The 24915-nt window shown below is 38.1% G+C and overlaps 2 protein-coding genes across 2 annotated transcripts in view; one reads left to right on the top strand and one right to left on the bottom strand.

Annotated features, from left to right (window-relative positions):
• The window catches only part of LOC138740545 (mitochondrial fission factor-like), a 65938-nt gene extending 57546 nt beyond the window's left edge, over positions 1–8392 (top strand). The window contains exon 8 of the mRNA XM_069893354.1: positions 7883–8392. Within this exon, the coding sequence (XP_069749455.1) occupies positions 7883–7903 (21 nt within the window). The 3' untranslated portion in view covers positions 7904–8392. The remainder of the gene's footprint in view (positions 1–7882) is intronic.
• Positions 1–24915, bottom strand: part of sytl4 (synaptotagmin-like 4) — a 68106-nt gene that overhangs the window by 10837 nt on the left and 32354 nt on the right. Inside the window, exons 5-15 of the mRNA XM_069893344.1 lie at positions 23518–23627; positions 22721–22823; positions 19344–19469; positions 17373–17508; positions 15234–15330; positions 14176–14279; positions 9532–9618; positions 6030–6208; positions 5125–5227; positions 3048–3209; positions 1395–1497 (exon numbers count right to left, since the gene is read on the bottom strand). Coding sequence (XP_069749445.1) covers positions 1395–1497; positions 3048–3209; positions 5125–5227; positions 6030–6208; positions 9532–9618; positions 14176–14279; positions 15234–15330; positions 17373–17508; positions 19344–19469; positions 22721–22823; positions 23518–23627 — 1310 coding nt within the window. The remainder of the gene's footprint in view (positions 1–1394; positions 1498–3047; positions 3210–5124; positions 5228–6029; positions 6209–9531; positions 9619–14175; positions 14280–15233; positions 15331–17372; positions 17509–19343; positions 19470–22720; positions 22824–23517; positions 23628–24915) is intronic.

Raw genomic sequence — 24915 nt, 5'->3', positions numbered from 1 at the left:
TTTTTAAGAAAACTCACATTCCACCTAAAGTATTCCCTATGCTATAAGCATTAGCAAGGATTGCTTAAGGTGGTATGTGAATGGAAAGAAAAAGTTTGAAACCCCTATTTTAATTATATCTAATTGACTCGTTATGTACACAGTTTCATAACTCCAGAGGAAATGGGCCAAAGACAATTTTTCTCAAACAAAATATTTCAGTAACAATTGGGTCAAGAGCAGTGATTCTCAACCTCTTCTTCCCACTCAAATACCACCTTAAGCAATCCCTTACTAATCACTTATGGCATAGGGAATACTTAAGGTGGAATGTGAATTTTTTAAAAAACATTGCCCACCCCTGCTCTAAACCATTCCTATTTATGTATTTGTCTTTCAATCATTTTAAATGTAGCTGCCGCTACAATTTTCTTGGGCAACTTGTTACATATATACACCAATCTGCATGAAAACCTTGTCTCTCAGATCCCTTTTAAAACATTCTCCTCTCATCTTAAACCAATGCTTTCTAGTTTTAGACTCACCCATCCATGGAAAAAGATTGTGTCCATCACCTTACCTATTCCCTCTCCTGCAAGGTGATGTAAACCTCCCTCACTTGAAGAGTTATGGCCCAAAACTTTGACCATTATTTTTTTCCCATCGATGTTGCTCAATCCACTGAGTTTTGCTCAACAAGGTCAACCTCCTTCACACCAATGAAAACACTCTCAGACCATCCAGTCTTTCCTAACAACTCAAGCCCCTCCATGTGTGTTGCTAGAACTACACACAACATACCAGGTGCAATCTCACCAACATCTGTGAATGAAGTATATTTTTGGAAAAATATATCGGTACTCCTTCTGCAAGTCCCCAGCAGAAAGACTCTTCTATTCTCACCCCTCACCCTGCCCATGATAACAGCCATTGTTCTCTGATGGCTTCAAAAGAGCCATCTTGGCCCAAATATCATCAATGCCCACATTCCTACTCGAATGAAGCTTCCTTACACAGTTGTGGAAAAATGAAATTGGTGCATGATACTTTGGGTTGTAGTGAGGATATGTCACACATGCCATTGGTCCAGAACTATTTCTATCCTATAGCCTCTTAGGTATTGCATAAAACCCCAGGTATCTGGCATCTATGCAGATTGGTAGACATCGGATAAGTGAATTTTCTGGTTGCTTGAGATTGCATGTTGTATGATTGGTGAGTTTTAACGGTGAGGCACACGAATTTTCAACTTCCATTTTGTTTTAACCTATTTTTTTTGGCTGGTTGCTTGATGCTGCCTGTTGCTTGAATTCCGAATAAAAAGGATTTTACTGCATATCATTTCTTCATAATACATTGCAGCACAGAGGAGGAGATTTTTATCTTGGAGAAGCATAGAGTTGATATCAACTTACCCTTACTCTTGTCTGCAGGAGCCATTTTGTTATTTGGAATATATTTTATTGAAATTACCAACTCCCCTTTGTAAGGAGTTATATACCCAGACTCTTCGTTTGCCTGTAATATCAGAAAAGACAGAATGAGTACACTTACTTCCAAACAATTGCTGCACATTAGCTTTAGGGAGAAAATTCTGGAAAGTTGGTGTAATGACTCTTAGGTCAGAACTCATTACAGGTACTCCCTGACTTATGACCGTAATTCGGACCGAAGGATTGGTCGTATCTCGGAATGGACGCATGTCAGAATTGTGTACTTACCTTGTCCTGGGGTCCATAGGTTGGGCGTGGCCAACTTGATTCCTGAGTGCATGTCTATGGTTGGCGCATGCACACACTAATCAAGAAGGCTGCGCCTAGCCTACAGAGCAAGGGACGCTAACAAGGTAAATACGCACATTTTGGCTTTTACCTGCCCTGTATTCCTGTTATACTTTGTCAAATACAACATAAACTGTGTAAATTTTATATTTTATCAAAAACATTTTGGTCGTATGTGTGGATGGACATAAGCTGCATAGGTCGCAAGTCGGGGAGTACCTGTATTACAACTTGGATACTTTCCCTGCTGCTCGTGCTCATTGCAAAAATAAATATAGTTCACTTGCAATAAGTTGGAAGAGTATTTTGTTTGGGTTCAACTCAGACACAAATCAGACAAACAAGTAAAGATTATTAACCATCAGAATGAATGCCATAATAAATGATTCCTCAATGATGCTTCAAACCAGTCTCAAACCTTGGTTCTCGCAGTATCTTGCACAACTTGGCTTATAATTAAAAGACTTTACACCTGATACCTCTTTGATGTAATTTGGAGATAGCCAATTAAAAAAAAAGGCAAATTACACGATTTGTACATGAAAAAAAAGCTACTGATGCTAGAAATCTAAAACAAAAATTGCTGGAAGTATTCAACAGGTCAGCTGCATCTGTGGGAAGAGAAACAGTGTCAATGTTTCTGGTCGAAGAGCTTCTCAGTTGATTAAAAGATAACTGGTAGTTAGAAATGGATGTCTACACAATGGAACATTTTTAAGAATGGTAAGTATAAGCCATTTTATTTGGTGCATTAGACATTTTACTCTGAACTCATTTTATGCAACAATAGAAGTTTTTGGAAATCACCATCTGCAATTCTTGAGTTTCTCTTAAAGTTATGTCTATGCATCTCTACAAACATGGAGGAAGGAGAGCCCAAGAATTCTCTACATTGGAGAAATCAAAATCTGAGTAACACCATTACAGAACATCTTTGTTCATTCACAGGGACAAAACTGACTTTTTTGTTGCCTGCAACTTTAGTCCTTCAACCTAATCTTGTCTTATCCACTCCTGTCTGCAACTTAAAACCAACATGTTTTCTCTTGTACCAAGATGTGAGAAAAGATCTTCAACCTTAAAGAGGGTTGAAACACTCAGCAGGTCAGCCAGCATCTGTGGGTAAAGTAAAATTTGTTTCTCCCCACCATTTTGCATCTTTGTCAAGAATTCAGATTTGTTCCCTTTGACGGACAATCTTCTCAGAATTTTAGACAGATCTGTGAGGAATTCAGCACTTCCACTATTTAAACAAGATAACTAAAGGTAAATCAGTGAGGCCCTTACCTTGCCATGAAGAGGAAGGCACTCCTCTGATTTACTGTTGAATCTCCAAACATCCAGTGAGAGGTCCACCTCACCCAGGAAAGTGTTGCGCCCAAAGCGGTCATAATGCCATACAGAAAGTTGCAACGTCCTCATGATTAACTGCGACTCACTGATGTCATACTAATTAGTGGTGAAAGAAAATGAAATGAAACACTGCAGCAGACACAAGAACTATTTTCCAGCACAAATAGAGAAAATGCATTGTATATCAAAAGCTTTATGAAGGACAATTATCTTTCTACATTTTCCATTTAAGGAAATTAAAACTAACTCCCAATGCCTTGTTTACTCCATTGCAGACCAACAATATTTCCACAGAACTATGGACAGCTTTAGGTTGAAAAATCACTCCTGGGAACAGAATTTGAATCTTTCATTCTCTGATGAGGTTTGGGGCTCTATTTGTAATCTGATGAATATGACCTCCCTTTGTGCACAACAGTGCTTATTTCAATTTAAAGTAGTCCATAGAGTGTACATATGTCTAAAGTTAAATGGTCTCATTTTTATTCTGATATAAATCCTCTATGTGACAAATGTAAAAGTGCTGAGGCTTCTTTGATTCACATGTTTTGGACTTGTCCTAGCTTAGAAACATTTTGTAAAGATATTTTTCGACCATTATTGGTGATTAAATTAGAACCTTGCCCTTTGATTGTTCTTTTTGGATCATTTCAAGATGATGATGTTCTACTGACTCCAACTCAAAACCGAATTTTACTTTATTGATAGCCAGACGTGAAATTTTGATTCAATAGAAAGACAATACTCTACCTACACAATGGTTAAATGATATTATATCTTGTTTAAGTTAAGAAAAAATTAGATATGCTATTAAAGAGTCAAATACTAATTTCCTAAAGACATGGGGCCCTTTTATGCACCATTTCCACAATCTAAATCTGTTATAATTTTCGATGCTGTGCTGTCTATTTCCAGGTTGTCGCCACTTGGTATCCACATATTAGTTTATTTTTTCCAACCTTGTAGAAGCAGGGGTTTTGAATTAATGTTTTTTTTTCTTTTACTTGTAATTTGTATTTCAATATAAAATTGTATTGTTTGACATTTGTATTATTGCAAACTTCAATAAAAATATCTTAAAAAGAAAGAAAAATCACTCCTTAATGCTGTTTAGACCAACTTCCAAAGTTCAGACTCAGCTGTTAGCACAACCTCTTCAGGGTCAAAGAGAGAACTTCTTCAGAGTAACCTTTAGTTTTAAAATCTAAAAAAAATTACTGAAAAATAATAACCTCTCTTGGTCAGTTCTTGCATATTGACTGAGATAATCAGGCCCCACCTTAGATGGTCATTATCATGTGTTTTCTTGGTGCACTTGCACCTGTAGCTAATGCAGAATTGTGTAAAATGCACAAATTACAACAGACAGGAGCACTGCAGACCATTGTATTCCCCTTCTCTCGAATGAATCACACAAACATTACTGAAACATGCAAGGTTCTGAGGGAACTTAAAAGATGAATTTAAAGAAGATATTTGCCCATTTAACAGCAATGCAATGGTTTTTCTCAAAGAATGTCATGTGTCTTTAAAACTCATTTCTTCAGAGTTCTTGAAGCAGATCATTTATATATCATGAAGGCAAAGAAAGAAAAATACTAGATAAGATTGGAGATGAAAGGATACCATGAGAGTGTAGAGCCAAGACAACCATCAGAGCAGACTTGATCTTAATACAGTAAAATCCCCATTATCTGGAATTCAAGCAACTGGCAAAATAAATTGTGGAAAATAAATAGGTTTAAAAAAAATGCAAAAGTTTAAAATCAGTGCCCCCTAGTGGTCACTTCACCAATCCATGCAACATGAAATCTCAAGCAACCGGCAAATTCATCTAACTGCCTCCTACCAATCTCCATTTGTGCCGGATACTGGAGATTTTACTGTAAATAGCAGAGCTTACTTGTTGGGAATGAGTGGCTGTTTGTCACTCCGAATTCACATGTTCATAAATAATAAACTGTTCTCAATGCTGATGGCAAAGACAAGTATTGGGCCTTTTACACCTTACCCGTAAGATTTCATTGTAGATAGGGTTGGTTGTATTACGTTTAATTGTAGTCTTGCGTTTACTTTGTCGTGATTTATCTGGTAACAGATAAGACTTCACATAGCTGTAAAAAACAGATTATTTTTTTCAAAAAATGTTCATGTTTTAATTGTATTATGTTTGAATGGGCAATTAAAGGAAATGGAATGAAAGATTTGACTTCTGGGATCTTGATTTGAAGCATCACCCAATTGTTGGGATAAAATTCTGTTTCTCTTCTGCCACGTGGCTGTAGAGTTCTGAATGTCTAACTGCGTAAACTGTGCTTAATTTGGGAGAAATAGACCACCACACCTTGATGATGGCAGGATGGCTGATACTTGGGCAGGGAAGTGTCAGGTTAGTGCAGTAGGGATTTCCAGGACTGCAACAGAGACAAGGAAGAAGCACCTTGCTGTGCATTTGTAATAGGTAATCTACTTCTGGGGAAAAAAATTGAAACTAAGTATTTTAAGGTTGCATATCCAGAGTTATATTTTAGTTGCAATCTATTTGTAGAGCCAACTCAATGAGCAGCAGTTGGGACTTTGGACTATTATGGAGAGCTCAGCAGACTGTCAGAGAACACATCCATGATGGTTTTCCTGATATACATCACATGAAATATATTCAGACTATAATTCCAACAACTATTGCTGCACTAGCTTGTAAATAAAGTGTCCCACATAATATATATCATAAATATTTAAAAAGACACAAATTCCAATTAAACATCAGATCTAGTTATTCCAATCTATAGGGATATTAATACTTAGAAAATCGCAATAATTAACTCATCAGCTTCATTGTGTTGTCAACTTCACAGAAGATGTTTTTGCTTCCTAATGCGCAGTCTACTTAGAAAACACTAGCACACAAACACTTACGGATTTGACCTCCTTTTGTTCTCATCCCCATAAGCCAGGTTGTGACATTCTTTCACATGTATATTAAGTGCTTGTTTCTTTTCATCATAGCGGAGGAAGAAGATGATCTCCCCAGTAACTGTAACGTTACCAAAGTCGCCTGCTTCACTGTAGATGCTGGCCATGCTGCCCAATGTACTCTGAAACAAATTTAGCTTGTGTGAAAGCAAATTAAACAAGAAAGCAGCACTTTTCTGTTTGTTCAATTGCACATGGAGATTTAGTCTGATTTATGTAATCTGCACTCAGCTAAAATAACTTGTGACACTTACTGATAGAAATTGATATGGAGCTATATTTTATATCCATTCATAGTCAGCATGGCCGGAGGTTGGGGGGGAGGGGTGGTGGGGGAAGGAGAGAAACCAAATCTATAGGTACACTTTGTATACAAGTGCTTTATCAAGATGGACAATTCATTCATGGAGGCTTCATTTATTCATCAATGAAGTATTTTTTGAGGCAGAGTTATTAATTTAATGTAAGAAAGGCAATTTGTATTCAAGCCCCCATGACAAATAAAGGCCACTTATTCTCTTTTCAATGTAAAACACGAATTGAGGAATCAATGTTGCAGAGAACACATTCTATATGTTTGAAAAAAAAAAATGCCAAAGATTGTCTTGAGAAAACAAGTAATTTTCATTTTACAATTCTTCAAAAAACATGGGACTTGCTTAGCACATCTTCACAACAACAATGAGGCCCAAACATCTAAGCAAAAGCTGGAGTCTCGAGCAAGATCCAGACCCACAACCTTCAGATTCAATGGCAATTGTGCAACTAATTGAAACGCAGATCAAGTATCAACAGATTAAATACCAACAACAAAAAATTCTCAACACACCTTTGGAGGGTCAAACTTGAAGGCAAAGTATATGGTTCGTGGCAGGATTCTTAACAGTGTGGAAGATCAGAAGGACCTTCGGGTCCAAATCCATAGATCTCTCAATGTTGCTATGCAACTGATTGGGTAGTAAAGATGGGATGCTGGCCTTCAGTAGTAGGGAGATTCAGTTCAAGAGTAGTGAGGTGACGCTGATCATCTCATTACACGAAGGATGTAGAAGCTATGGAAAGATTTACCAAGATGTTGACTGGATTGGAGGGCTAGTCTTATGTGGCATGGTTGACAGAGCTAGGGGCTTTTCTTGTTAGAGCAGAGAAGGGTAAGAGGTTTTTGAATAGAGGTCTACAAGATTATGAGAGATGAGACCAGCTTTAAGACAGGAGAAAAATATGATTTTATGATTTATGACTTGAAAGAATGACAAGAGTACGAAATTTGTGTAAGCATATTAAGATAGGCTTTAAAGACCTACACAAAAATAGGTTACATTTTGTGCTGAAATAAGAGCACAAAATATAGAAGCAGGAGGCCATTCAGCCCATCAGGTCTGCTCCATCATTTGATCATGGCCATTACATTTTTCTCTTTGAACCCCATTCTCCTGCCTTCTCTCTCTAAACCTTGACACACTTGCTCATCTAGAACATCAACCTTGTGCTTTAACTACACCCAATGACTTGGCCCCTACAGCTGTCCTAAATAATGAATTCCATAGGTTCATCACTCTGGTGAAATAAATTCTTCTTGTTCCACATGGACACCCTTTTATGCTATTCTGGATCCCCCCCCCACTCCCACCTACTGGAAATGTCTTTTACCTCCTTCTACATGTTGGCTTGTGTGGAAGGCTAAATACCAAGGGTGTCTATGGAGAACAGATTCATAGAAGCATTACATTTTGATAATTTTCTTAAAACTACAATCTCTTCTCTCTTGATAATTGATATTTTTTTCCTCTGAACAGATGCTGTGGAGGCTATACTGAATTTAAACATCCATCTGTGACAAGTTACCTAATGGCAGTTTTGGAGGCAACTATGAGAAAAGTACAACAGACTACTAGAGGAATATAATATTCCTGATGAATGGGTTTCAGATTCAAACTTTGATTGTTGCTTCCATTCATGCTGCCTGACTTGCTGAGTTCTGCCAGCACTTTGTGCGTAATTACAATAAGGCTTGATTGTTCTTGGTCTATTACAGAGAACACCGACAACGTTTCTCTTCCTGACAATTTCTCATTGAGCTCTGCCGGGTAGGAATGCACACAAAGAAATGTTATGTGAAAGCAATACAAAACATGCCACATATCATCTTATTTGAATAATGGCCATATTATTACGGTACTGGAGGATGGTGGCAAGCTTCATAAACATAAGGTATCAAAGAATCAGTGTGGTTTAGGGAGGCGGGGAGCAGGTACAAACATTTCTTCCTTATGGAAAACCAATAAAGAAAACAAGAGCAAATTAAATTGACCTTGGAGAATAACATGGATTAGTTTTCCTGACAGTAATCAAATGATGTGGAAATTTACATGCATTTCCAAAGCTATTCAAGCAATAAAATCAGTTATGAGGATAAATAGTGAGTAGAGCCAGAACATTCCTCATGGAAGAAATGAGAAGAAAACATCCTAGAGATGCTAGATGAGTCATTCAGTGAACATTTCCTTTATCACTCAGTCACTGAAAGTGCCCAATTTGAGCTTGAAGGAACACAAAATCTGATATCTCTTGAGTCACATTAGTCAGTCTTAACCAGTATCTACTATTTACTATGACCATTTACTACAATCACAGCATCTGCAGACTTTTGTGCTTTACTTAACCAGTGTCATTAGACCTACCTTCTTGTATTTCATCTTGGTAACTGTTTTTAAATAGGACAATGGGAAAACTCCATTTTCTCCACATTTGAATACCAAATGGGCATCAAGTTTAACCTTATATTTAATAATGTACACATATATCACATAGTGGAGAGGGTCAAGAACTTCAAATTCCTGGGTGTCAATATCTCTGGGATCTGTCCTGGAGCCTCCATGTTGATGCAATCACAAAGAAGGCTCGCCAATGGCTATACTTTGTGAGGTGTCTGAGGAGATTCGGTATGTCACCAAAAACTTCTGAGCATTCTGGCTGGTTGCATCACTGCCTGGTAATGGAAGCATCAACTCTCAGGCCAAGAATAAATTCCAGAGGGTTGTTAACTCGGTCTGCAACATCATAGATGCCAGACTTCACTCCATCGAGGACATTTACATTAAATGGTGTCTTAAAAAGCAGCTTCTATCCTCAAAGACCTATCACCCAGGCCATCGGGAAAAAAATACAGGAGCCTAAAGTTGAGCACTCAGTGACACAAGGACAGCTTCTTCCCTGCTGCCATCAGATTCCTAAATAGTCAATTAACCAAATACACTTCTTTACTTTTTGTGCATGAGTATTTCAATTTTTTTTTATAATAATGTTGTAAGATGGCTATATTATGAATGTTTGCACTAAAACACCCAATTTCATGACTTGTTCATGACAATATATTCTGATTCCAATATGCCTGAGGAATTCAATGTGGAGATTTACAATTGTAGTATCTTGCAGAGAAGCTTACCACAGAACTTCCACTCTTGAGACTAGGGCGAGAATGTGCCAAACGGTGGATGTTCACCAATTTATCAATATCCTCTTCCTCCTCTTCCTGTCCAAAGAGAGATAAAACGAAATATAAACCTAAACATCACAATAATAAAGTACCTATTGTCAAATCGCCACTGGAAACAACATGATTTATTGTTTGAACATTGATTGGCCTACAATTTTATCCAAAACCAATTTTTTTTTCTCCTGACTCTTAACAATTCAACATTACTCCCAGTGTTGATCCAAAACTAGACACACAATAAAAGTTCCAGTGCAATCCTGGATCAGCAAGCATGGATTCTTTCCTGTGGTAACAATTTTTATCATTTATGATTCAGTACATCGAATTTTTTTCCTGTACTTAGATGCAATGAAAGATCTTGTCCCTTCAGCACGACTGCCTTTCTCTTGATTTTGCTGCACAAGGGATTGATGGTACTTTTTGAACACAGTTATTCCCAAAGTTTTGTAAAACTGTGAACGGGGCAAGGTCGTTAGACACAGGTTTAATTTGCACAGGCCATCCTTTTCTTAATTTTTATTTCCAATCATACAATCAAAAATCTTAGCAAACCTTTACAGATGTGTAGTGGAAAGTGTGCTGACCAGCTGCATCACAGCCTGGTATGGGGGAACCAATACTTCTGAGTGGAAAACCCCGCAAAATGTAGTGGTCACAGCCCATTATATCACAGGCAGAACTCTCCCCACCATTGAGAAAATCTACATGGAATGCTGCTGTTTCATCTTGTATTCGTATGTGTGAGTTCTTAAGACAACACATGGATGAAGGAAAAGGTTCTTTACTTTAAAGTTGATGTAAACAGCACCATGAGGCAGGCCATGAGGCTGCAAGTCACCACCTGCTGGCAGCCAAGTCTAATCAAACAGTAAAGCATTGCTATTACCGCTGCCATCAGAGAGCAGCAGCAATCATCATGGATCCAATCACCCAGTACACGCTCTGTTCTTGCTGCTGCCATCAGGAAAGAGGTATAGATACAAGACTCACCACCAGGTTCAGGAACAATTGCTATTCCTCTACCATCAGACTCCTAAACAACAGTCAAGGATTCATTTCTTTCTTTGTTTACATTTCTCTCTTTTGTGCACAGGTACACCCTGACTTACGATTGTAATTGGGACTGAAGGATCAGCCATACCTCGGAATAGATGCAAATCATAATTTTGACACTGCGCAATGAGTACTGAAGACTTAAAGCAAACATTTTAATCAAATATTGTATTTGACAAACTATAACAGGTATACACGATATACAAGTGTCAAAATGTGAGTACTTACTTTATTAGTCGGCATCCCGGGATCCATCTTGATTCCTGCGCGCATGTGCAAGTATTCGGTTGGCAGATGAGTGGTGGGTTCGTGTATTGGAGTTCACTGGGCCATGCGCGAGAGTTAAGGGCCCTGATGATATTGAATTCAAGCCTTAACTCTCGCACATGCACCAAGCAAACTCCAATTCATGAACCCACTGCGCATGCACCAACCGAAGACTCAAGCGTGCGCATGGGAATCAAGATGGCTGCACCCAGCCTATGGACCCCGGGACGCCAACGAACAAAGTAAGTACGCACATTTTGGCTCTTGCATGCCTCGTATCCCTGTTATAATGTAAACCACGCAAATTTTATATTTTTTCTTATTTATATAGTTAAAAAATTCAGTCGTATGTGCAGATGGTCACAAGTTGGGGAGTACCTGTACTTACCTTTTCTTGAGTACAGATTTTTGCACTACCTATAGTTAGAAATTCTGCTTGGTTGCAGGAAAAAGAATCTCGGGGTGATATGTGATGTCATTTATATACTCTGACAAAATATCAACTTTCAACAAATCTTTACTTGAATCAAATTGGAAACTGTGCAATGGAAATTTGCAGAGTAGGGTGTGTGAGGGATTGTTTCATAGAAAGGCATATTACAGAACTTACCCTGGCTATTTTATATCTGATCATCTGTAATGAAGTAGGATTAAAAAAAAGATGCTGTAGTCAAGGATCCCCTTGGAAGCAGTGATCACACCATGATAGAATTCCCAATATAGTTGGAGAACAAACACCTTGGTTCATAACTGATATCCTCAACTTACACAAGGGCGATTACAATGGTATGAAGGTAGAGTTGACTGGTGTGAATGGCTAACAGGCTGAGGAATTGGTCAGTGGATGGGTAGTGACATATCTTCTTTGGCTTGGCTTCACGGACAAAGATTTATGGAGGGGTAAAGTCCACGTCAGCTGCAGGCTCATTTGTGGCTGACAAGTCCAATGCGTGACAGGCAGACACGGTTGCAGCGGTTGCAAGGGAAAATTGGTTGGTTGGGGTTGGGTGTTGGGCTTTTCCTCCTTTGTCTTTTGACAGTGAGGTGGGCTCTGTGGTCTTCTTCAAAGGAGTTTGCTGCCCGCCGAACTGTGAGGCGCCAAGATGCATGGTTTGAGGTGATATCAGCACACTGGCAGTGGTCAATGTGGCAGGCACCAAGAGCTTTCTTTACAACTAATATGTAACACTTAGCAGAAAGATGGATACAAGGAGAGAGATGCACCATTTATAGTTAACAAAGGCAGTCAAAGAAAATATTAAAGACTAAAGCAGATAAACTGGCAAAGGCTAGTGGTAAACCAGATGTGTTGGACATTTACAAAAAAAAACACCAGTGAGAGACCAAAGGTTATTGTGGGAGAAAATGCAATACGAGATGGAAAGCAACATCATAAGAAACAGCCAGGAAAATGGTGATAACCGACCCTTCCAGCTTTCTTTATCACTCATCAAAGTGATGGTTGAACTTCTACCTCAAAACTACCTTCTTGACCAAAGAATCCAGAGATCTTTCTCCTAAGTAACATAAAAAATAAAGAATTTGGAATTGACTTGGAAGATGCACAAAAAAGATTTGTCAAGATAGCCCTAGCCGTAGCAAAAAAATGTATTATGTCAACCTGGAAATTGGAAGATAATTTGAAAATACAACAATGGTATATAGAAATGAATAAATGTATTCCATTAGAAAAAATAACATATAGTTTAAGAAATAATATTGAAATATTCGAACAAGTATGGGAGCCTTACATTAAATACAATAGCGAAAACCTACCGGGAACAAACATTACCTAAGTTGATGGAAGGAGAAGAAAAGAATGGACTCAGTAGAATTTCTGGTGTATTTTTGTTGAATGACAACATTGTCTAACTGAATTAATGCAACCTAGATTGTATACCTAAAATGGATGAGGGGGGGGGGGTGGGGGGGTGGCTTGGGAGGAGGGAGGGGGGAGGGAGAAAAAGTCACTGTAAATGTGTGGAAAAGAAAAAGTGTATATCATGGCTATTGTGATTTATGGTGTGAAAAATAAAAAAGTTAAAAAAAAATACCTTCTTGCATTATCCCCATGACCATTGATTCACTCAACTATTGATGTCTACTTTGATGAAATTCAATGATTCTTCTGGGTTGAGTAGTCCAAAAACTCCCCATCCTCAGAATGAAGGTATTTCTCCTAATCTCAACCTGAAATCTCAACCCTTTATTCCGAGCCAGTGACTCCAGGTTTCAGGTTCCTCAGTTGGAAGTATCCTTCCTGGATCAGTCCTGTTGAGGCTTTTAACAACACTGGAACTTTCAATTAGATCAATTTTCATTCTCCTGAATTCTGTAGAACATCAGCCTAGTTAACTTAAATTCTTCCCATATGGCAACACTTGAACTGGCTGAGTGAATTTTCACTGAATTCCGCTATGGCAAGAAAAAAAAATCACTGTTTTCTTACATGACAATAAAAAAATAATCTTGATCCTGATCCCCATGAAGCCTCTTTATATTTCCACTTCCCACACTCATAATCTCACTTGGATGTGTATTATCAGCAAACAAAAATATAATCTTTGTTCCCCTCAAATTGTTGACATATATTGTGAATAATGGGAGCCCATGGACCAATTCCTTTGATATTGTGTCCCTGAGATCTTTTTTATGTCCACCAAGGAGAGCAGACAAGGCCTTGTTTTAATAATTCATTTAATCAGTGGTTTTCAACCTTTTTCTTTCCACTCACTTACCACCTTAAGTATTCCCTATGCCATAAGTGCTCTGTGATTAGTCAGGGATTATGTGCACGGTTTTATAACCTCCAATGACAATATTTAATTAGCAAAATATTTCAATAACAATTGGGTCTGGAGCAGTGGTTCTCGCTCTTCCCCCCCCCCCCCCATTCACATACCACCTTAAATAACCACTGATCTAAATGATGGCACTTCAGCGTGGCAGTACTTTCAGTTTTGCACTGAAATGTGACCGAAGGTTTTTATGCTCAAGTATCTATAATGACACATTTAAGTTCAAGTTCACAAGCAGCAGGTTAGTTATTGAGCCTGGATAAAGAGTAAGGAAGGAGGAGGTTGTTGACTTTGCTTTTATCTTTCTCCTCCAAGCTCATGCAACATGAAATTTTGACATACAATCCAATGTACTGTTTGTTACTGGTCACTGATACACACGGTCCCATAGAGACCCCAGAGTTTGTTCCACCTCTTCTTGGAAGGTGGTGATGTTGCAAATGGAAGAGAGTGTACAGCTATTTTATAAACTGACCTGTTCCACATTGAGACCTGGAACTGACCGACTGCGGTCTCCCATGGAATCCTCTTTGTTTGCAGAATCTGGTACGCGAAGATCCATCACTGATTTACTATAATCTAATGGGGATTTGAACGTTATGTTAATATTACAAAAAAAAATGCAGTAACACCTGGTTGTGCTCATTCAGATTCTCCAGTCCTTCAAATGGGGTTTTGAATTTTGCCCTAAGTGTTGCTTTGTGACCTATGGATTAACCAAATCTTTTCTGATGCTCTCATTATGAAGCAGGCAATGTGACAAGAATTGAAGATTCCTCCTTCCCACCAAATTTCTGACCTCCTCGCTGATGTCCACGAGAGTCGTCTGTGGTACATTTTAAAATATTTTGTTGGGAACCATTGCTGATTCATGGTTAATCAATGGGCCCACTTTAAGAGTACTTCCTTTATTTTATGATATTTCCCCCAAGGTCTTTTACTCCCCATCTCTCTAATTGTCATAAGCTCATCGTCCTTCCCAGAATCTTTATTTCTTCTTTTACGAAAGATTAAAGTGCTTATTTCTTTGATCAAGTTTTTGTCAGCTGCCCCAATTTCTATTTTGCTCAATGTCAAATTAAGTTTGATCAACTCTTGTCAAATGCCAGAGAGTGTTTGCAATATTTAGACATGAATATTACTAAGGTGAAGAACACTTTTGACTGAATTCAACTCAAGAAATACAGAAGTGCTAAACGTTGTGAAATTATTAAAGGGATTGATAAGATCGAGGCTGAAAAGTTGTTCCTACTTGCAGGTGAGACTAGAACTGGGAGACAGTCTCCAGATTCAACTGAGTAGATTTAGGATAGAGATGAACTGCTTTTCTGAGAACACGGTGTATCTGTGGAATTCTTTCCCCAGGAGAGATTGACAAGATTTTTGCAAAGTAGGGGATTTAAAGGTTATAGAGAAAAGACGGGTAGGATGAGCTGAGTCTACGGCCAGATCTGCCATGATCTTATTAAATGGCAGACCAATGGGCCAAATGGCTCCCTGTTGCTACCATTTCTTATGTTTTTACATTCTCACCTGTGGTCTTTAGAACGGGTTTTGCATTTTTTTTAAACTCGTTGTCTGAAACATTTTCCTCCATTGAAACTCTGCTGGGTTTTTTTGTGTGAGCTTCCTATGAAGGAGAAAAAAAAGCTAAACCATTTCAAAAGATTATATGTACATCAAAATTCTCTGTGTTTTAAAGTTAGATTTTATTTTAAATATCCCAGGGAAATTATCTTGTGAATTAATATCACCTAAAAACTGATGTGTCTAAAATATATGAAAATAAAATGCGATCCATTATAGTTACAAATTATAATCACAACAATTTCCTCACACTCTACTCTTCAACCCGTGTTGTTTTTGTTTGATTCAACTGTCTGGTTGGTTTACCCATCTCAAGGGGGAGTTATGAGTTAACTATATTTATTTGGAGTTGGAATCAGATGTTGACCAATAAGGGAAAAGATGACAGATTTCCTTCCCAATATTCCCAAAGGCCAAGAGGGATGGGTAATAAACAAATTATTTTAAAAATCAGCCGTAGCTGCCTCCCATCCACAAACTGATAAGAAACAAATGCTGGCATCCAATATCCCAGTGAAACACAAAAATCTGCAGACGCTGTGATTGTAGTAAAATACACACAGTACATGCTGGAAGAACTCGGCCAGTTTCGCAACATCCATAGGAGGTAAAAATATATTACAGATGTTCCGGGCCTGAGCCCTTCTTCCTATATCTTTACCACTTGTGGATGCTGTGGGACCGGCTGAGTTTCTCCAGCATTTACCATGTGTTTTTAATTCAATATCACAGACTTTGTGAAATAATGAAGGAGAAACCCCAAATCTTCACTATTATCACCCTTGAAAACAAGCAACAACTGGTTTTCCATTCAGTCATGCGTGGTCATGGAAATCTGGAGGTCGTAATGAACAATTCACTGCTGTTCCATTGTCTGCACACTGACCCTGAACTCCTCATGAAGTTCAGTGAGGGAACAGGATGCTGGATGAATTGTTCAAAATTTGTTTTACAAACCTCAGAAAATTCCGCGTCAACTTCTATGAGTTCTTCATGTTGATTTTAAAAAGAAACCAACAGTGGCAGGACTCTTAGATAAGAGGTTGGTAATATTAAAAAAAACTTACACATATTTATTATCTCAATACTTTTATAAACATTTTCTATTTAAAGTTATTTAAATAGTTTAATGCTGGGTTGGCCAAACTGTGGCTTGCTAGCCTCATGCAGCTCTATGAGATATAATGTCCGGCTCGTGGAAATAGGTTGGCTGAGACTGGAATCAAACGAGGCGGTGCTCATAATGGTAGATTTAGTGGGCATGGCTTGTGACTGCAGCATGTGTGGGTGTGTTGCGGACAGTGAAATTAGTGATTAATGTGATCTAGGCCCCACACACACCGCAGCTCCCGATGCCCTGACCGCTGACTCTCACCTAGACCTAAGCTGCCAGCCCATCCGAGCTCCGATGGTATGTGTACATTTTAATTATTTAAACTAATACAAATTAGCAGTTTTTAAAACTGCATACATGAATAAATGTATATGCATTTCTTAATATTTATATAAATGTTTTGTAACAAAGTGTGCGCATAAGACTAAAAAAGTGCATGTAATATTTTTTCATGTTTTGCAGCTCTCAAACATCTGAAGTTTATCATATGTGGCTCTTACGTTAAACAAGTTTGGCCATCCCCGGTTTAGTGCTACAAATCACCTATTTATATATGCACTTCCTAAAACTCCTCAAAACCTTTCATGCAGAATTTGATCAAAATATACCCAAACCATCCTCGCTAGTCTCAATGTGTTAAAGATGGTTCATATAATTTGTCATAGAAACATAGAAACATAGAAGATAGGAGCAGGAGTAGGTCATTCGGCCCTTCGAACCTGCTCCGCCATTCAACGAGATCATGGCTGATCTTAAAGTTCAGTACCCCGTCCCCGCCTTCTCTCCGTAACCTTTAATACCCTTATACTGAAGAAATATATCTAATTCCCTCTTATGGTTCCATAGTTTACATGGTTGATTCCTTAAGTGTCCACATGGTGGGTTCAAAAAAAAAAGAGATTAAATATAGTTTTGCCATATGTACCAGACACTATGAATAAATAAAACTCAGAGAGAGTGTATCACAGTACATTGTCAGAGTCAGACTGCACGTTGATGGCAAGTGACTTCGATGTGGCTGGAAGAGTCATGCTGCCTGCGACATTGGGTCTAGGAGTGGGCAAGCCAGTCCTATTACCAGCATTGCTCTCAGTTAAGGAACTCCGCCTGGAAAATATGGAAACAGGAAAGTCACAGTCTGTTAAAGCTTCGCTAATACATGGAATTAACTGCCCACCCATCACAGAATTAAGGGTATCCTGAATACTGAGTGAGGGTAAGCATCTCCAGTGACTTGTCCTGATCCACCCACATTGAAGTCATGGCCAAGAAAACTCTCCAGCAGCTCTATTTCCACACCAGTGTGAGGAAATCTGGCACATCACCTGTATTCCTTAACAATTAAAGTTGCCACCGCAGATTAAAGTTGCCACCAGTCCACCAGAAGGGAATAACTTTTTTTTTGAAAGAGGTTTTGGATTCCACAGTGATCTTAACCTGATTTTTGTCCTAATTAATTTTAAAAGCAACCTGATGATATGTTTATTTGTCCAAGGTTCCTGCAGTAACTCCAATGTCAACTTCAGCAGACTGCAAAAAAAACTTGGGGGTAATTCTCTAACCCTTTTAATTTAATGGAAGAAAATCTTACAGATGTTAAGAACTGCACGCAATTCAATTTTAAAATACAATCTCAAATATGTGCTGATTACAATCTTTATTAAGTGGGAGAAGTCCAGTAAATAGCACACAAAGGCTTATTAAATTAAACTCACCATACTGGATAAATATTGTGCGTAGCAGATGTTTTGCGTGACTTTAATTATTTCCCACTCTCCTTCCCCATTGCATCATCACTAAATATCATTAAACAACATGGCCTGTTTGCTCTTGTTAGCCACCAACAGTGAACAACCAGCACACATTGGATGATTGAAATACCCATTCCCTCCTGCCCCATTTGTGGAAGAGTGGTATTTCCTCATAAGCAGATTCAGAACCAATAAAGCTAAAGTGGACCCAAGTCATCCTCAATTCCAAGGACTGCCCAAGAAGAAGAACTGTCTTTGTGGTTTATCCACAGAATGATGTAACTCCTAAATAAAGTATGTAACTAAGCCAGGAAAACTCCAGATTTACTTTCTAGTACTAAATAACTCGTCCGATTAGTATAATTGGTATCAGGATCAAGAAAGATATTTCTGTCAGGTTTGATGTTATCCTGACAGGGTGTGGATGCCAGGAGCCTCTAAAAGTGATGGAAAGTGGAAAAGAAACCAGCTTTCAAAAAGGAAGCCAAGAAATCAAAGGGTGTAGAGAGTACATAAAATGATGAAGCAGGTTTGCTTTAATCAACATCTTCAAGACCTTGAACATACGAATTCCTTCACATTTGAGAAATTAATTTAACCTAAACCCTGGCTGCTACATAGAATTGGCTCCTTCATCCAGAAATTTGTTCAGAGTTCCCTGTGCATACGATGGCCTAAAATTACACACAAAATTCTTCTGCACATTTAAGGCCATCTCTCAACTGTATTTCTGATTTCATGATATTTGTTGCCCTCATGCTCCCAAACCCCATTCCCCAACCCAATTCTTCCTATTCCTATTTCCATTCCCATCCCACACCCTATTCTCCACATGTCCCTTGTTATATGTGATGGAATGATCATTGATTATTTCAACCAACAACACCTCATCAGCATGTACTTATACAAAGAAGTCTGCAGATGCTAGGGTTGAGTACAATACACAACCTCACTGGAGAAACTCAGCAGGTCATGCATCCTCCATTGGAAATAAAAGGTAACCAATGTTTTAGGCCCATGCCCTTTGTCAGGTATGTTATCAAAGAACATAAGATGCAGGCCATGCAAAAAGCTAGTCAGACATACTCATTAAAGCTTGACCAAAAGGTCAGGTTGTAAGCAAATATTCACATTACACTAACATGACTCAATTTGATCCAAGGAATTTTAGATAATACATAGATCCTGCACCTGGAATTATTGGGAGTGTTGTGTTTGGACACAGATTTGGGGCTCCTGTGGCTGCTGAGACTCGCACGTCCAGTAGACTCTGTATCGCTTGGCTGATCAGAAACCTCTTGTGTTTCATACTGGTCACTAATCAAATCATAAACCATAGAAATGAGCATTAGTTATTTTCCATTATTTCATTGGACTTTATTACTCAATTCTTTCTTCTGACTAAAGAACACTTTGTAAATCACAAACAACTCTGTCATCTCTCAGTTTGTTCTTAGTTTGCAATAACCACATTAATTCCTAACTTTCTTTATAAGAAAATGCAGAGAACAAATTCCAAGGGGTAATTTATCAAAGATAGATAATACTGCAGTGAATATTCTGTACGTTCTTAACCATACAACCATATAACCATTTACGGCGCGGAAACAGGCCATGTCGGCCTTTCGAGTTCGTACCGGTTAAGCAGATAGAATGTAAAAAAGAACCTACTTCCTTATGAAACCGAAAACCCCAGAAAAGGAAAGAAAGTTTTTGTAGACAAGACCTAATTAAGATTTGCTTTGTAGTTTGGAAGAGTCCATGGGGTTGAAACCCAAGCTTTAGTACTGAGATCATTAATCAGATCAGAGGAATTGGTTCCAGTGGATATTAAATCCATAATAAAGCTTGCCTAAATTTGACATCAATATGAGTGTGTAATTTTCTTTATACATTTCTCTAAAGCAATTATGTATAGAAATTTGCAATGATGTTAACCTTAGCAGTACTCTGCATAGATTTATTGTTGTCTAGTTAATTAAATCACAAAATATCTCTGCTAAGCCCTTCAAGAACAAAATTAATAATTACTTTTGCAGATATTTAATGACTACAGGGCAAAAAATCCATAGGGGTTTCCCTTGAGTTACAGAATGAGTTTCAATTTCAGTCTCTATTTTCTCCTCTTCAATTGATTGATTCACCTCCTGACAGTCTTCGTCCTCACTACCCCTTCTGATCTCATGGACCTCCTTGGCTGGTAAAACTGAAAGAATTTTTTTTTTTATTTTGAGAAAAAATATCAATTTCATCTCAGCAATTTTTTTACTCTCCCTGAGGAGATTTTAATGGTTTTCTCATAATTAGTATCTCGAGTTCTTAGCAAAAATGCAAGCTTTCTTTAATTTTTCCTTTCTTAATTGCAGATTCCAAGCAGGAAACAAATATCAGGGTAGAAATTCTTGTTTATATGATACACACCAAATGTGCAACATTGTAAAATGAAGACAATAACTCTGATGTGGTCCTGTTGAATTCAAGGAACGAATTTCAGAAACAGATTTGAACATGTATAAAATTCTAAACATTGGCTTTTTCGTCATCGTTACTAAAACGTACAGTTAAGAAACAGTTAAACTAAAAGGTACTATAAACAGATCAAAAGGCTGGAAAACTATGTTAATGATGTAAATGCAAGATGATCATACTTTGATCCTGACTTGTCTTTTAAAAATCTTTTTATTTGAAAATAGCAAAAAAGCACATTTCTAGTTATCCTGTACTTGTCCCCCATTTGGATAAAGGACATTAATTGTCCTTGTTCTTAACAGTCTTCAATAACACTAACTCCTTTATCGGACCACAATTTCAAGAATTTGTTATCTTGCGAGAAAGGTATCAAACTGTTCTGAAACAAAGGTATATAGGTGATATACCTCCTTTAGTTCCAATTTCCCCATCTATCTTACCCCAGATATCTATTAAATGCTTCAGTAGAGGAGTGTCCTTAATTCCCGTCATCAATTTTTAGTTCCATTGTAGTTAAAAGCTGCAGCTGACTTTTCTCCAATCTTCCCCAGTCCTATATTAACCAATGTTAGTATAGTCTCTACTTTAAAAAAAAATGCAATAAATTCCATTTGAGCTGCTCTATAATAATTCTAGATATTTGGAAGTTGTAATCTCCCAATTCATATTTCCATGTTAATTTCTGCATCAATAATCTAGTAGACATTTTACCTTTACATAAAAATTTCCAAAGCCATTTATTGAGTTCCTTAAAAATTTCTTAGATATTGATATGGCTAATATCTGGAAGAGATAATGAAATTTTGGAAAAATATTCATCTTTATACAGTTAACTCTCCCTAATGTCATCCACTTTTTAAAATCTTTTTTAACTTTATGATGCACAGGTAAATAATTCAATTTATATAAATTCTTCAAATTATCATCTGTTCTGATCCCCAAATATTTGACACTACTTTTCAGCCATTTAAACTGGGTGTTTCAGTGACATGGCGTGTTGTTGCCTTTTGTAAATGGGATAACTTCACTTTTATCCCAATTTATTTTATAACCTGAAACTTGTCCATATTGTTCTAACTGGAGATGTAATTGCCTTAAGGAAGACTTAGGTTCAGTCAAATAAATCAATACATCATCTGCAAATAAACTGATTTTATGATCTTCATGACCAATTCTGAATCCCTTAATAGAACAGGATTTGGGTATTACAATAGATGAACAAACATGGATGGATTTGTGCAGAGACTGTCCAATAAATTGATGTACGATATAGATTAGTACAGTATAACTTAATGCATCAATTATCTATCACGCTGTGTAAGTTGCATAAAATAAAATCGGATTTATCAAATAAGTGTTTTAGGTGTGGTATAGAAGGTGGTATGTTTTTTTCCCACTCTACATGAACGTGTCCAAAAATGAGACCTTTTTGGGTGAAAGAAGGGGAATTACTAGAACAAATTACCTGTATTTCATACCCACAAAATCCTGATCTATTTTTATTAGGGAACCTGGAAGGGACAAACCCTAATCTGAAACTTTCACTAAATCAAAGGAAGCTTGTGAAAATAGTACCGGTGGTGGAACAAAAGTGTATTGAAGTTACTTGGAAATCGGACTCGTGTCTGGGGGGGGGGGGGTCAATAGATTAATGTGCAGAAATTCAAAGGTCTATTCCATTGTTAAAAAAACAATCTGAGGAATAAGTGCAATGTATATTTACAAATATGGAGCCCATATATACAAAAGATAGGTATTGTGGTTTAATCTTATCTCTTCCAGTTGCTAATTTCTACAACCTCACCCATTAGTGAAAATACTTGCCTGTCAGTTAAAGTCCTTGGTGCACCATGGCCTATACTAGCATAGTCCAGTAGCTTTTCTAGCTTCTTTCTTTAATATGTTAGCATATAATATGAAAATGTGTAGGTAATGTTTGATTTTGTTTTGGAGGATTGGGGTTAGGGAGGGTTTTAGTTTTAAGGGCAGTGCTAGTCAGGACTAATCTGTACTAATATGACGGATGTATACAAATTATTATATATATGTCCGAAAATTCTAAAATAAACTATTCAAAAACAAAAAAAAATCATACTTACCCAGAAACTTTGCCTCCATCTTTAGAAATTTTCTGCTGTGTCTTTCCCTCAATGGCCAGTGCCTTATGTAGCAATGCCTGCCCTGCTGTCTCTCGCTTGTTTACTACAGAGTAAATGAAAGGTCAGGAGATATTTAATGGCTTTTATTGACGATGGCCTTAATTCAGAACAACACTCATGACATACACCCCCACTCCTTCAGTCTGCACAGCTCCAATGCATCACCAACTCCAATGCATCACCAACTCCCAGTGAGCACATAGTGAAATGACTGTAACTCAACAGTTTGCTTTAGTCCGCACCTTTACCATAGTAAAAAAGATCAAGAAAATTCAGAGGGTAGGTGGGAGAGGGAATAGAATGGAAAAACAAAACAGGTAACATTTGACATTGTGACAAGTAATCATTGAAGCCGGTAACAGAAAGCTTGGTTAAAATGGTAGGTTTTAAGGAAAAAGAGGAAAAATGTAGAACTGTGGCTAAGGGGAATTCCCAGTTTAAAGCCAAGGACACTAAAATTAAGCAATTCAAACCAAGGATGCACAAGAGAGCAGAATTAATGCAGTGACCCAGTGAGAGTTAGGGCACAGCGAGTAGAGATTTGGTGCAGCTCCAGTTTATAGATGGAACAGATACTGTCAGGCTCAAATCTGGAAGAAGGTTGCACATTGTCCTTTACCCTGAGTTCAAGCATATGGACACATGCACGTGCATGCACACACACAAGCCCCCCCACACCCCACCCCCAGCCAAGCACTGGTATTATTACTGAAAATATGGACGTATCTGTTACTTACTCCCATATTTCCTCTTCAGTGATGCTCTAATTATGTCACTACCAAAATCAATGCTATGCCTTTTTGTTCGGTATTCAAAGAACCAATCTCCAGTCTTTTTCTTCAGCTTTCTGGTGAAAATCATACGATTACATTAGCCTAGTGAAATTCAATTTAATGTCTTTAATTGCAAAGATATATTAACATATAATCTCTGCTGTACATTACAATTTGAACTAATTGTTGGATTAATTAAAATTAAATTCTCCCTTTGAAGTTACTGTCTCTAAAGTACAACATCTTTAAAATCAAGATAAATTGAACTTGTACATACTACTCCCAAGATGGTGGTGACTTTGAATGCCAGCAGCCACAAGGGGTTTCAGACTCTGGTGAAGCAGAGGACTGGCACAGGGTACCAGAAAATGGGGAGACCACCCCCATTTTGAGAAGAAAAAGCATGGATTCGTGATCACAGTGGTGGACCAGTGTGGGGCTCTGAGGCTGAAGAACACACAAGCAGTGGGTTGTTGGTGACTCAAGGCAAGGAACGTATGTAAGCTGTGGGCTGCTGGAGACTGCGGTCGAGGGATTAACACTGGGGTGTGGGCTGCTGGTGACTGCAGTCGAGGGATTAACGCTGGGCTATGTACTGGTGGTGACGGCGGTCGAGGGATTGACACTGGGCTGTGGGCTGCTGGTGACTGCGGTTGAGGGATTAACACTGTGCTGTGGACTGCTGGTGACTGAGTTCGAGGGATTGACACTGGGGTGTGGACTGCTGGAGACTGCGGTTGAGGGATTAATGCCGGGCTGTGGATTGCTGGAGACTGGCTCAACACTGGCTGAAGGGATACCAGGTATTGAAACTGGGATGCAAGAGGGTGCTAAGGGGGCTGAAGGCTTCCTGATCATGTCGGAGGTTCGGATCTGGAGCTCGGGGTGCTGATGGCTTGGACTGGACTCAGTGTGGTGGCAGGCTCTGAGGGAGCGCTGGAGGTGAAACCATGGACACATGGTGACTCAAAGGGACTCTCTTTTGATTCTATTTCTCTGACTACAAGAGGCACTTCAGGCAATTTCTGCTGATGGCGAATCTGTCTGCCATAAAACAAATTTTTTGCAATACTACATGACAATAAATTGAATCTAGAGATGTAATTGAAACATACAAACACGTCATTCAAAAATCTCACTGAAAAGTATGAAATCTGGAAAAACTTTTGGGAATGCCAGAGTATTAGTTTTCTCGGTATAGAAATTGTATGAAGGAAATTGGTGGCAACAAAAAGCCCATCCAGGATTTATATTCACCAAATATGCAAAGTATCAATCATCAAACATGCAAAAATATCAAACTCCTTGGTTTCCCGATCAGTTGTTAATATTGAAAAGTGATACTTTAATGTCTATAATCTT

The sequence above is a fragment of the Narcine bancroftii genome, chromosome 8 (assembly GCF_036971445.1).
Source record: "Narcine bancroftii isolate sNarBan1 chromosome 8, sNarBan1.hap1, whole genome shotgun sequence".
Classification (NCBI taxonomy): Eukaryota; Metazoa; Chordata; class Chondrichthyes; order Torpediniformes; family Narcinidae; genus Narcine; species Narcine bancroftii.
Note: the sequence above shows the minus strand (reverse complement) of the source record. Positions and strands in the feature narration are given on the sequence as shown.